The sequence below is a fragment of the Calypte anna genome, chromosome 1 (assembly GCF_003957555.1).
Source record: "Calypte anna isolate BGI_N300 chromosome 1, bCalAnn1_v1.p, whole genome shotgun sequence".
NCBI lineage: Eukaryota > Metazoa > Chordata > Aves > Apodiformes > Trochilidae > Calypte > Calypte anna.
Genome location: NC_044244.1, coordinates 116358282 through 116372227, shown reverse-complemented (window position 1 = coordinate 116372227; position 13946 = coordinate 116358282). Strand labels below are relative to the sequence as shown.

Sequence of the window (13946 nt, the reverse complement as noted above, 5' to 3'; positions counted from 1 at the left end):
ATTATGTACTACATATAATTGATTTTAGTATTGATAATTGTTAATATTTGAAGAAAAAACAGCTAATTTGAAAACAGTTTAAATACATGATAAGATCTTAATCTCCACTTTAATTGATTTTTAAATGTTATCCACCAAGTGAATTATTTTACCTAAGTACAAAAAACCCATACCAAACCAAAACAAAAACACTTAAAAGCATAACATCATCCTGTAAGACTAATATATTTTTTAGCCCATGATTAGCTGAAATCATGCCCTAGGGAAATGCAGTTACAGTATAAAGGTGGACAAAAAAGGCACCCAGCAACTTATTCTTTTATCTAAATGCATACAGCAAGGCAGTGGAAGTGCCAAGACAATTTTGCTTCTCTCTTATGCAATACCTGTAACTATAGGTACCCTTTGTGAATCATATCCTAGTTATCCATTCCACAAGATACTGGAAAAGGTCCCCTAAATTCTAAGTTACCACTAAAATTATGTGCTGCTCCTCTCATCTTTGCAGGTACATAGTGTGCAAAGCTTAGTGAGGTGTTGCCATTCTAGCTCATTTTGCTTATATGATCATGAAGAAGAACATAAAGAACATACGAGAGTGAAGGTTGCCAGGTGGAAGGCATTTTAAGGATATGCTCTGAAGAGACTTCATCTTGATAAGCATCTTTTCTCCCTGTTTTTGAATGAGCCCACAACATGCACTGCAAATAGGTAACTCATGATAAACCACCTATAGGCAGATCCACTGTTCCCCAAGACAAGCAATAACTTTATACAGCCCTATGAAAGATTGCAACATAGAATAATTTGGGTTGGAAGCTACTTCTAAAGGTCACCTAGTCCAACCCCCCTGGAGTAAGCAGGGACACCCTCAGCTAGATCAGGTTGCTCAGAGCCTCGTTGAGCCTCACCCTGAATGTCTCCAGGGATGAAGCCTGAACTACCTTCCTGGGCAACCTATTCCATTTTTCCACTACCCTCAGGGTAAAGAATTTTTTCCTAAAATCCAATCTAAATCTACTTTTCTCTAATTTTAAGCCATTTCATCTCACCCTAGCACTACAGGCCCTTGCAAATAGTCCATCTCCAGCATCCCTGTAGGTCCTTTTCAGGTACTGGAAGGTTGTTATTAGGTCTCTCCAGAGCCTTCTTTTCTCCTGGCTGAACAACCCCAGCTCCCTCACTCTGTCTAAGTAGGAGAGATGTTGCAGCTCCCTGGTCATTTTCATGGCCATCCTCTAGACTCAATCCCTCAGGTCCATGTCCTTCCTGCAAAGCCCTGTTTGCTTACAGCATTGTGGGAATGCAAAATCAAACTGAGAAAGAAATCCAGAATTCAGCAAGTAGATGTTCAAAATAAAAATGTCACAGAACACAGTTGTTTGGGCTTAGTGCCAATGTTATCTGTTTACAGTTTGTACTTCTGTAAGAAGCCAGCAGGAAGCACATTGGAACAGCTGAAGTACAACTGGTGGACAATAGAGGAAAAAAAAAAATTCCTCTATTCACAGGATATACTCTTTCCTGATGCAGAAATGAAACCTAAACATATATCCCCAAACAATGTGCTAGTTACACAGGATAATGGGCTCTGCATAAATCCCAAACAAGTAATGAAAACCATGACTCTTTGCTTATGCTTTTTGAAAGCCTATTTCCTGCTCTGCTACTGATCCTCTGCACATTCATTTCCAGTAGCTAGCAAAAAGAATTAAGATTGGGATCTATGCATTCCCACAGTCCTATTTACCAACCTGTATGGCTGCCTGCTTTAATCTGCCAAATAGCTCTCTGTAGTAAAGGCAGAAATTACAGTGCAGAAAGGACGTGGCTTATGCACAATCCAGAAAATCATGACTGAAAATTACCTAATCCATATTGAATTCAGATTCAGTAAACTACTTGTACAGGTGAGTAGCTGAAGTGTAATTGATAAAATCTGTCTACATCTGTCTGTACATATATCTCCAGCCTTGTAGAGTCTGACCCTCATAGGAAGAGCCTGGATGCACTTAAAGAAATTTTTGCCTTCCCAACCTAATCTGTATTAACCAAGGCTACTTGTACTTTGAGAAGATTAAGAATTTACTGATTTCCAGAGGTTGCTCATCCTTTATAAGTTAATCATTGTTAGGTTCATATAAAGTCAGTTAATACTTCTAACTGTAAGACAGTGAAAAAAGACTTTAATGTTAACTTTCACACCTGAAAAAGAAAAAAATAATTCTTAGGATCTACACCTCTTTCTTTTAAAAGTTTAGTTTCTGGTGGAACCGCAGCCTGTTATGTAGTTGTAATTGTGTACCTTAAATAAATACTGTTTTGTATGCATCTCCATATGGAAGGAAGTCCTCCTACCTTTCCACTCCTAATTCTTTGTGATAGAGTTGCAAATCGCTGGTTGAACTCTGACAGTTTAGGCTCTATTATTTTCCTGCAGTGATCTCCATGGTTTGTCATCAAGTCTACTGCCTGGTCACGCACAGATTCCACCTTTGGATGTATATCATTCAGCTCAGCCTTTAAGCGCTACAGTCCGTGAGCAAGAGACAGGGCTTGAAGTTAGTAATAAATGCAAAGAGAGAGAAAGAGAGAGAGAGAGAGAGAAAGTGTGCAAAGGAATAGGGAGCAAAACCACAAAGCACATTCAGATAATTATGCATGAGAGTGTAAATCCAGTAGAAATCCAGTAGAAACTTACTAGATAACATTCCCTTATATCCCTCAAATTTACAGCAGGAATGCATCTACATGTGTGTTTAATATCTCCTAGAGGAAATTATTGGGGAGCATTATTTCTAGGCAGGCTCCTATCCTGAAGATTACAATTTTCAGCATGGTTTAGGATAAGCTAAATTGTTTTATGTTCCTAAAGCTTGTAAGGGCTGTTAATTCATTTATTATGGAACTGGATGTGTATTGTTGCTTTCATTACTGTTCACACCCATAACTGAGACAGGGAAAAAATGACCAGATGGAAAACAGAGAAAATTTTGTCTATAAATCTATCACAAATTACAAAAAACTGAGGTCAAATGCCTTCTTCCCCTGAAACAGTACTCTTAGCAGTAGATCCCAGTTTGGGCAGAGGCCGAAAAAGATAATCAGGCACTTAAGAATCATAAACACAGTTGGGCATTAAGAATTACACCTCAGTGTCTGTATGAAATGTCTTTGTGCAATATGAATATATATATATGCCTGTATTGATGGCAAAGATAATTTTACTTTGTACCTGATAATAGCAAAACTGTTCATTCAAAACAAAAGTCTGCCATGTAATCCTGCTGAGATCAATGAGGAATTGATTTATGTTCTGCTTTGGAATTTGTAAAGTTTTGCTTTAGTAAATGGCATCATTATGTTACTGCCAGGAATACAATTCTGATTTGTAAACTGCTCCTTAGATAGCAGGTACTGACCAAGGATTTCAATACAAAGTAAAACTTCACATTGATTTCAGAAGAAAAAGCCCTTCCATATAGATAATAATTTGAAGTTGTTTAATCTCAATAAAGACATTTTTTAAAAATAATAATTTAGAATTATGCAACTTCAGATCGATATTCTAACCCATTGTTACACAGATAGTTCACCATACAATATTGTTGTCCGTGGTGTTGGTCTGGCATCAATGCAAACAGTGTTTATAAAATTAAAACAATTATATAACAGATATATCAAACACAGATAAGATATATATCAGAAAAGTATCACAGAAAAACAGAAAAGCAATTGAAAATGAAGACCACATCTGTTCAACCAGATGTGTTTAAGGAGTATTTTCCAGCAAACGCAGATTTTATAAAGTGCTGTTCTACTCATGAGGAAGTGTCCAAGGCTTACAACATATCTGATTTTATTTCTGCAGGGATTTAAATTTTGCAATGCAGTGCAGATTTATTAAGTAATCTGCAAACTGCAAGAGGGTAGCTTTAACACAGAAAAAAGAATTTTCATCAGTTTGTGATACCTTTCAAAATATGTTAGTTTTGATAGATTTCTTTTTATAATAAAATTAATGCTTCCCAGAAAATCACATGTTTTTACCTTAAGATTTTCCTCTTTTTGCTGGGGCTTTTGTTTATCAGATTCATCCAACAGTATTTCAGCACGATACATCCAAGTTGTGACATTAGCTACATTCTGATCAAAAGCCTCCATGTGCTTTTGATATTCCTGTATGTGGAAAAGGTAAATACTGCATACAAAAAACGTCATCAGAACTGAAATAATAGCTATGATTATGCCTACTGCGGCATACAATATGAAATTAAATATGTTTATTTTATGCAGGAACCAATCGTTTTATGAAAGATATAATCTGTTGTTTGTTTGCTCTTTCCTTATATATTATGTTTCTTTAAAAAAGATGTTCTAAGAGAGAGAGAGAGGGATGGAGAGAGACAGAGAAAAACTTTCAAAGTTACAGGCAGAACAGTGATCAAACCGTAGCAAGGTTCAGGTGTCTGTGGCTGAGAGGAACAGGAAGCTGACAGCCAGACCTACTGGAGTTGGAAAGAAAAGTTTCCCAAGAACCCAGAACTCATTCTGGAAAGCCATTAAACTGATTGAAGCTAAGGTGGAAGATCCACTTGCAAAGTCAGAAACAAGACCGGGAGCATCAGAAGCAGCTCTGTAGTGATCCAGTAATCTGTCACAGAAGCATCCATAAGGCAGTGAAACTTTAGTGGACCCCAAACATATTAAGCTCTGAAAAGTCATAATAAAGACTGACACATCTTCAAGAACTACTTCAGTTTTTCTGGGCTGAAACTCCAGCATTAGAAACAGAATATAGATTTTCCCACAGCATTCTGGCAGTTGAACATTTAAGACTCCTCTGTGTTTCAGAGTTCAAACAGGCATCTCCCCACGATAAAATTAATTTTAAGGAAGGATACTCTCAACAGTTTGAATTAGATGCAGCTGGAGCTCTTGAAACTAACTTATATGTGATATAGGGGCTTGACTTTGGACTAAGCTTCATTGTGTGTCCTTATCTAAATGTTCCCACCAAAACAGGCACCACAAAACATGCACATTGTTCAGTTCTGAAAGACCAAATCACAGTCCTTGAGTACACTGGGTGTGCGCCCAGCTCCTGATTTAGCTGCCTATGAAATGAGTCAAGTTGGAGCTCATCAAAGATACCCTGTGGACCAAATCAACATGCAAGCAAGAACTTGCTTCCCCACTGCACTACTCTTCAAAACAGAAATGCTAATGTAGCCAAAAGGAGATGAGGTTGTTGGTATCAAACCCAAGACTTATTTAACTTATCTGAATATTCCTTTCACTTGATTGACAGTCAGGCAGCCTGGGTCCTTAGGAAGAAACCACATTTAATTCATTAGCAAAAAAAAATATAAATATTCCAGGAAATATTGAGGCAGGCAGACATGAATGAGAAGCATTAATATACACAATGTACTAAGCATCAATCAGTATGATTGCTGGTGTACCTATATATTCAATAAGTGTAGTCCAGGGCATCAGAAAAAAAACGTTCCCCTAAGGCTGAGCACCTATGACAGGACACCAACATGGGCTCTGAGTGAAAAAATGCAATTTCCTTACCAGTAACAGATTGAACCATTCCTCAGCACGTGAAGTTACTGCTATCCAATTACTGTTCAGGAGGCTGAGTTTATCATCCACTAGACTTTCCTTTCCTTTCAGCACTGTCTTCAAATTTTCTCCTAAATCACTGATGCTCTTAAGATGGACCTGACGCTTCTCAATCTCCTTCCGTGTTGCCTGCATGGGCAGGAGAAAAATAAAAATTCTGAAAAGATCTGAAAATTGTCCACACATACAACACAAAATAATAAAACAACCATTCTCTTCATATTAGAGTGAGCACTCTTATTTCCTGCAAGAAATAAAAACATTCTGTGAAGAGTAGTAAGAATAAATTGTTAGTCCTTAGCTCTGGTAAAACTGGAAGTGTTCTCCATGTTCTCATACTCAGCTTTGGTATTAGTTTCATTATAAAAAGTGTGAATTAACTTGTCTTCCAGTGTTCCAAATATATTTGTAGTATATAATTATTAAACAAGATTCCATGCTTGAAAAATATATAGAGAGATTTTTAAGATTACTTTGCACATAATAAAGTGGTGTAACTACCAAATAGCACATAAAGTTCACATAGCAAATGGGAAAATATTAAAGCATTACTATGACATCTTAAGACATAGAGCTCCACTGAAAACCCTCTCATGAAATATTTTAATATTCCTTAATTATTTTTCAATGCTTTCTCAGCAGAAATCAAATTCTTTTCTGATGTCAGGTTTCTTACTTCCTTACTACAGAAACACATCTTGGATGCCATTCACTTGGGATTTCACTCTGTGAAGTAAAACAGGAAATTAAGCTAATATCCATAGTATCTTCAAACTTGAATCATTAAAATACGTATGCAGTGGTATAAGACCAGATTTCCAGCATCTTTTCCTACTATTGGTGTACTTGGTATAAATAGATTTAATTTACTCATTATTAAATTCTTAGGATTTGTTGCAACATGCAAGAAGTCTAACAAAAGGAGCTAGCCCCCACATATTTAGATAATGTGAAAAAGCAGGAATATAATACTAACTACTGCGATACTTTCATGTGAAATCACATCTACTAGTAGACACAGGGGTAAAACATGATCCTTTAAATTATTATTTGTATTTCTCTTCAACAGAATTATGAAATACAATTTTGGAAAAAAAAACTATTGTATTTAACGCTTTCTGAAGTACCAGTTATGGCTCTTTGTTATAGGATACCACAACAGAAATTAAAAATTATTAAAAAAATTCTTTATCTGAAAGAAATCTTTCCTTTGCTTATGAGGGAACCACTATTCTTTCATCACACGTGTTTCTCATGCTTATTGACAAGTTTTAAGAGGTTTGTCATTGTATACAATAGTATTTTACCTATTTTAAATAAGAATCCATAGGATGACAGGACGAATCCTGTTAGTATAAATAAATGTAGTTCCCTATGAAGTCATGTACACTTTGAGTGGAGTTTACAGCTTTCTCTGATACCACTGTACTGTGGCACATTTTATCTTTCAGTTTACTAAGAAATACTACTGGGTTTTGTTCCTTTTTTTACTTGGTGTTTCATAAGGAACCCTTCTGAAACCTCCCTTACTCCCTTCATAACTTCCCTCACATTAGCAAATACTAAAAAGGAACAAGTGACATTTGAAAACAGAAGCTAGAGAGGATTGGCTTTTTCTTATGATGTGGTGCAGTTGGTTTCTGAGTTATACTTTATAATGATTCAAGTACCATATATTACATTGAACTGTTGATTTTTTTTCCCAGTAAACCAGAATTGTGACTAAACACAGACAATAATATTTTAATTGTTCTGGCTAATAACATGGGTAGATTTTATAAAATTCAACACCAACAAATAGCTGAGGAAAAGTTCTGTGTTGTTATTCTTATAGACTGACGACCAAAAGTCTCACAGTTACAAATCTCAGAAAAGACTTGTAGACTTTCTTTTTATTGATATTACTTTGTAAATCATCAGTGCATTTCAAGGTTAAAGACATTTTGTCAAGCTCAGAAGCTTGAAAGGGGTACTTACAGACAAAAAAAAAAACCAAAAAACCAAACCAAAAAGATCAAACCACAAATCAAATTTTACTCCAGTGCCTTTAATCTGGACAGCCTTAAAAAAATAAGTAAGATTGCCTGTGTATTATTCATTACTATTTCTATAATGCATGTTGGAACTGGCAAAATCTTTAAAGGACTCTTTCTATAAAACAAATCAGAAGTACTAAATTTTTGCATAAGTAAGCAGTACAATTTAGGGTGGTTTTGGGTTTTTGGGGGTTGTTGTTTTTTTTTTTTTGGTATTGCTTTGAAACTAGAAAGAAACACTTAACCAAAATGCTACTGGCAGCATATAATTATTTGAAATTTTGAAGCTTTGGATAATATAGAGCACAGTTTCCTCTAAAACACAGATTTTGGTATGTGAATACAATTGTGACTTGGTTTGTTTGTTATGAGTTAAATTGGATTTTCATTATATATGCAGAATACAAACTAGATTAGCTGAAGTTGAATGATAGTGTGTAAAGTCTTAACATCACACAGAGATAAGCAGTTTGATGTAGAACTCTTGTATTCCACAATGTTTCTGTAAGATGTTTATCTGAACTGTGGCACATGTAGTCATTTTGAAAGTTTCATTTAAGGCTTTGAGTTTTAACCTGAAATAAGAGTTCAAGGTGAAGCCTCATGGAAGTAAAAAGCTCCCAGAATGAAAATGAAAGATACAAACTAAACAGGGTAAGAAAGCAAATATCCCACCTCCTGGCTGCTACCTGAATACGCAGAATACACAGTGTTCTGACATCTTTAATCTTTCATCCACTGGAGCTATTTTACTGCTTCTAATCATGAATACAATGCAGTGAAAGAGAAAGGGATTTACACGGATACTGGATAGATAATTTACAGCACTCTGGAAAATAAAATTCTACTTTAGATTCATCTCAATGAAGGTTATGGTAACATGCAGGTGAATTATGGTATTGATATATGCTGATGGTTTAAACTTTCCTGAGCATTAATGTTAGGGTGAGACAATGCCATAACAGTTACATTGTTCAACCAATTAAAACATTAGAATTTTTAATCTCTCTGTCAAGAAAGAAATCTAGCCTGTACCATGCATATACTGAGATATATATAAAGGTACAGTGTGTGTTACGTCATTACCTTGGCCCAGGCAATTTCAGCATCCAAATTTCTAGGCATCCCCTGCACAGCTGATCTCTTTGTCAACTCTGCATCTGTCGCTGCAAGCCATTCTGTCATAGAATTAATTTCTTTTCGTAGCTTCCGGGACAATTTCAAGCATTTCTCTAACTCTTGCTTTTTTTCAGTCACCTGCAAAAAGAAAATGTGTTTCTTAACCCTTCAGTCAAGCGGTTTCAATGATTTTATTTACCATATTCTACATGCCACTTTTTAAATAAAAGCTTAACTTGCAATTTCACAACCACGTTGCACTTTCAACATAATTATGACTTGCCTTGGTTCTCTCAGTATCTGTAATTTTACTGCTAGAATGCAAACAGCTATAAGGAAAATATGTGCACAAAACCACGTTGAGTTTTAAGTTGCAGTAGACCGCTGCAGGGGGCTTGAAACTAGATGATATTTAAGGTCCCTTCCAGCTGAAAGCATGCTATGATTCTGTGAAACTTTTCCTGTTTTGAAGTCATGCATATTAAATTAATTTGCAACAACTGAATTAACAGGCTTTTCTTGAAATATAAAATAGATGTCAAAGCCCTACAAAGAGCACATTTTCATATAGGTGGCCATATAGTGATATTACATTCTCAAGCTTTTTCATTGTACCTAGGAGATAAAAAAATGTGTTCAAAAAAAACCCCAAAATCTTCAAACACAGTAGTCACTGAATGATGAAAAATAAAATAAGAAGAAATGTGTTTAATTCGTAAATCCTCTCTGTGGTTTAGTGACATTTATTTTGATCATTGAAGAACAACTTGTACATTTACATTACATTCTTTGACCCATTCTTTACTAAGCTCTCTTGCTCCCCCCGCCTCCCTCCACCTTAGAAAACAAATTTGTGCCACTTTAGCATGACACACATTGCTCCTGATGTGTCAGACTCAAACCTGCAATAAGAACATATTTATTTTGCTTATAATATTATTTTACTTTTTCTCACAGAGGGGGGAAACCAAAGTGTTCTCAAGCATCGTCTGCATTTCTCTTTGGCAGTGAGTAAAGACTAAGCATCATTGTCCTAAATGATACAGCAAAAGAAAGTCAAAATGCACATTTTCGAGAGAGTTTCTCAAAGTTTACTATGAGTAGGCTATATTACAGACTTTTTAAAGGAAGAGCAGTTTTTAGACTGTAATCTCAAGCTTCTTTTTCATTACTCCATCTTCCATTATAGCCCCCTTTGAAATTCTTCACTAATATCCATATTCTGTTTTTTCACTTAGTTTTCTTACAGCACCAACCACCGTTCACATGTTCCTGAAACCTCTCATCCAAATCAAGTCCAAAATCCAAATTCACATTCCATGGAACTGATTCCAGTCTCTCAGACGGGAGGCTTCACCACAGACATCTGCAGCACCATTCCATTTTCTTGACACTTTCTGACCTTTCAGACCATCCACCACTAGCTGCCAATCTTCTATCTCCCCTCATTTCTCTCTTTACCCTCACAGATTTTCAAAATTCTTTTCGTATGCTGAATGCTTGGGCCATAAAATACTCTGGACAATCTCTCTTTTATTTAAGTTATTTTAAGCATGTTGCATGGTACCCAGAAGGAAGGCTGAATATTTATGTTGTCCTGAGTGTCTTACACTGTATTTTGGTGTGGGGATTAGGGGAAATACAATCTTCCCTACAAGCCCCTCTGCATACTCAGGGAAAGGAAATTATTAAAGAAGGCAGAAAAGTAAATAAAGAGTTTTCAGATAAGAACCTATACCACAACGAGAATAGGCAACTAGTAGCTAGAAAGTACAAATTAATAAATTGTTTGTTCTGAGGTTTAAAGAAGCCCAATCAAGCAAGGTGGGTATTTCAAAGAAATTACTAATTACTTTGTATGTCAATTAGTAATTGAGCAAGATTTTGGCCACTGATTTTTGAGTAATTTCAAATAGAAAAAAAATAAAAATCCACAGTACTGGCAGGTAAACAAAGCTTCTATCAGTATCTACTAAAACCATTTTGGCCTTTGACACTGTTTGACTACAGGTAGTAGCACAATGAACAAAATTATTCTTATCTCCAAGGAGAGTCTGAGGTTTCAAAATGTTACAGGATGTAACGAGGTTAAGTGCACGGCCTGTGCCTGAACCTGTGCATGCATGCCTGAACAAACAGATCAGATTTTCCAAGACAGTAAGCAATAAAGTGTCCCTGTTATTATATTATGACTCTGTAGAGGCTTATTGCTAAAATTTCAGAACATTTCTACTCACAGAATAGGGTTCATGTGCTTTCTTGTAAAGCAAATGTAGCAAATGAGATCTCAGAATTCACACTCAGGCCAAGAGGTTAATTCCTGGGAAGGATGATAAAACTTGGCTTTTTATAGCTCCATTCCCACATGGAGCAAGGAATCCACATGTTTTACACCTCTCCTTCTAATGAGTATTACAATTCATTGTCAATAGCTATTAGCAGGTACTTTGCAGAAATATAATGCAGTCCCCTACCCTAAACATGATTGCCTGTGTAAGTCTAAATGCCTAGTACACTATAAAATGAAGTTACTGATACATGCTCAAACACAGCAAGGATATTTATGTTGCTATATATGTCTATATATATGTGTTTCTATTCGGAGTATAATATCAATACTAATACAAAATTTCCATATACATTGTATATACGCAGATATTAGTGATTAAACAGTGCCAGTTTGTACTTCAAAAGTAAAGACATATTTCTAAAAAAAAAAAAACCAAAAATAGGAAACAGTGCCCTCTAAAGGCTTTCTGTATCATGTAGGGAAATCAAACGTATTATCACCATAAAAATTTCTCAGTATTTTAAAGATATTTTAGCTACCTTAAAGAATTTTCTTGGATGTGAAAACTAAAATAAATTGAGAAAAACAACTAAAAAAGGTATTTTACAACCTTTTAGCCTTACAGCCAAAAGTTCTTGTGCAGCAGTGAGATTATGAGGGAAGACCTGACCTTGAAAGTAATAGCCCTGACTGCACGCAGAGCCCTTAGGAGAGCAGAAAGCATGTTATTCCTGACACTTCCTTGTACAGTTCAGGAATTCTGCTGAACTTCTACAGAGTGATTGGAAACAAGTACGTCTCACAACCTGTCACAACCACTCACAACTGAAAATCTACCTAAGATATATTGCAGTTGTTTGTGTCTGCATGTATATGTGCTTATGTCAGAAAGAAAGAATAAGGGCAAGTGAATACATAATTAAGCACAGAATATTAATCATAAATACAACCACTATTCCATGATTTCAAATGACATTTTGCTGTCTTGCAAATTAATCTGAAACCTATATACACTGGAGCCACTACTACAGTTTCAAAATTATTGATTGTGCTTTTAAAGTATAGTTGGTGAAATATGAGGGGCAAACTTTGGTGTTCTGAACATAAAAAACTCATTCCTAGATCAAAGAGAGGTTTAAAGTCTGATCTTACCCAAGTAATCAGTACTATTCATTAGATATTAAAACTCAAAGGAAGAAATAAAAATAAAAAACCCCACACTTCCCCAAAGGGAAGAATTCCTAGGTTCAGAGTGCCTCAAGTTATAATACCTAAAAATGTACAGTAAAACTGCAATAGGTACTCTACGGAATTATTGAAAATTATGGTAATCTTCCTCTCCATTTGAGAGCACAACACATAACACATGTTTAAATGAAACCATTCCACATCAAAGTCTGCTTAAGGACTGGTTCAAATACAAGGGTCTTCCTGAAGCAGTACATATGAAATCAAACAAGCAAGTCTACATCATGTAGACTTGTCTACAAGATGTGTTTTTCATACAGACTACTGAGTTCAGCCCTGAGTTTTAGGACTAGTTATAGATATTAGCAAGTTTTTTTCTTAAAAGACACTCTTAGACTCAATGCAGCCAGTTAGGGATTATAATGGCTGACTCTTAGTTCCGTATCTTTTGGTTTTTGCAACCCTCTCTAAAACAGTTAACTACCCTGCTACGTAGGTAAATGTGAGAAATTACATCTAGGATAGCAAAACTAAACATCACTACAGATTTTTGAGACCCATTAATTTCCAATATGGCTCACTTCAGTTCACTAATGGCTTCCTAATAGCCTATTTTTATCCCTTCATTAGTTAAGAGAGGTTTCCTATAAAGATGGCACCTGTCTGCTCTTACTTTAAACATAATGTAAGAATAAATGCTGCAGTCTTTTGTAAAATAATGGGAAAACCCAAGGTATTATCTAATCTCAAATGATAGCTATCCAAATCTTAATGAAGCAGACTTCAGTTTTCTTGACACTCAAAAGATTGATGTCTCTTAAAAACTATTTTCTAGCAAGAGAGAGAATTGTTTTCAGGTTCTCAAGTGAGCAGTATCTCTGTCAAAGGTAACATTTCTCTAGTTGTTTTATCATACTGTAGTCAGTGGGGTTTGGGTATCATTTACACCACATATTGACTCTCAGTGTTAACCTGGGGTCGCTTTCCTAATTGATGGTTCTAATAATTTATAATCTAGCAAAAGAAAAAATTTGCATTCTGCCCTATTTCACATATTTGAAATATATAAATTTTAAAAATAAACAGACAACTCTAACTCTATCTGTCACTGACAATCTTCATTCAGCCAACTCCAGCACCAAATTTACTCTAATGTTAAGATTTCTAGCTGTTCTGTGGACAGTTTTAATGAGGGCAAGAGAAATAAAACAGAACTGAAGGACATTTGTTGACTGAAATATTTGTGTGAAGTCTTAAGGACAATGCCACAACTCCTCTACAGAGATCAAAGGTCCTTGTAGAAGACTATTCTTCAGGAGAAGGCTACACAGATAACGCAGACCCCAAAATATTGAGTCTTCAGGGACTGATGCGTGATTATCCTTTTCAATTACAATCCTGTCAGTATGGGTTAGTAGTTTGTCTTATCTTATGCCTGTGTAGCTGACCTTTAGGAAAAACTGAGTAATCAAAACCATTCTGCTCTTGGGAAGTGTATTTAACTACATATGAACTTATAAAGAAATAGATGATGTATAGATGGAAATTTTACACAAAGAATGACAGTACTCAGGAAATTAATAGGAATCAATTTTACAAGGTTAATTATATATAAACAAAGTCACAGACATCATAAGGTAAAAATCTGATACATTTTGAAAACTGTTTTTTTCTGTAGGTGA

The 13946-nt window shown here is 35.5% G+C and overlaps 1 protein-coding gene across 4 annotated transcripts in view; it reads right to left on the bottom strand.

Annotated features, from left to right (window-relative positions):
* Positions 1-13946, bottom strand: part of DMD (dystrophin) — a 950620-nt gene that overhangs the window by 591473 nt on the left and 345201 nt on the right. For all 4 annotated transcript variants that reach the window (XM_030448312.1, XM_030448319.1, XM_030448327.1 and 1 more), the window contains exons 34-37: positions 8754-8924; positions 5581-5760; positions 4051-4179; positions 2359-2529 (exon numbers count right to left, since the gene is read on the bottom strand). In XM_030448312.1, coding sequence (XP_030304172.1) covers positions 2359-2529; positions 4051-4179; positions 5581-5760; positions 8754-8924 — 651 coding nt within the window. The remainder of the gene's footprint in view (positions 1-2358; positions 2530-4050; positions 4180-5580; positions 5761-8753; positions 8925-13946) is intronic.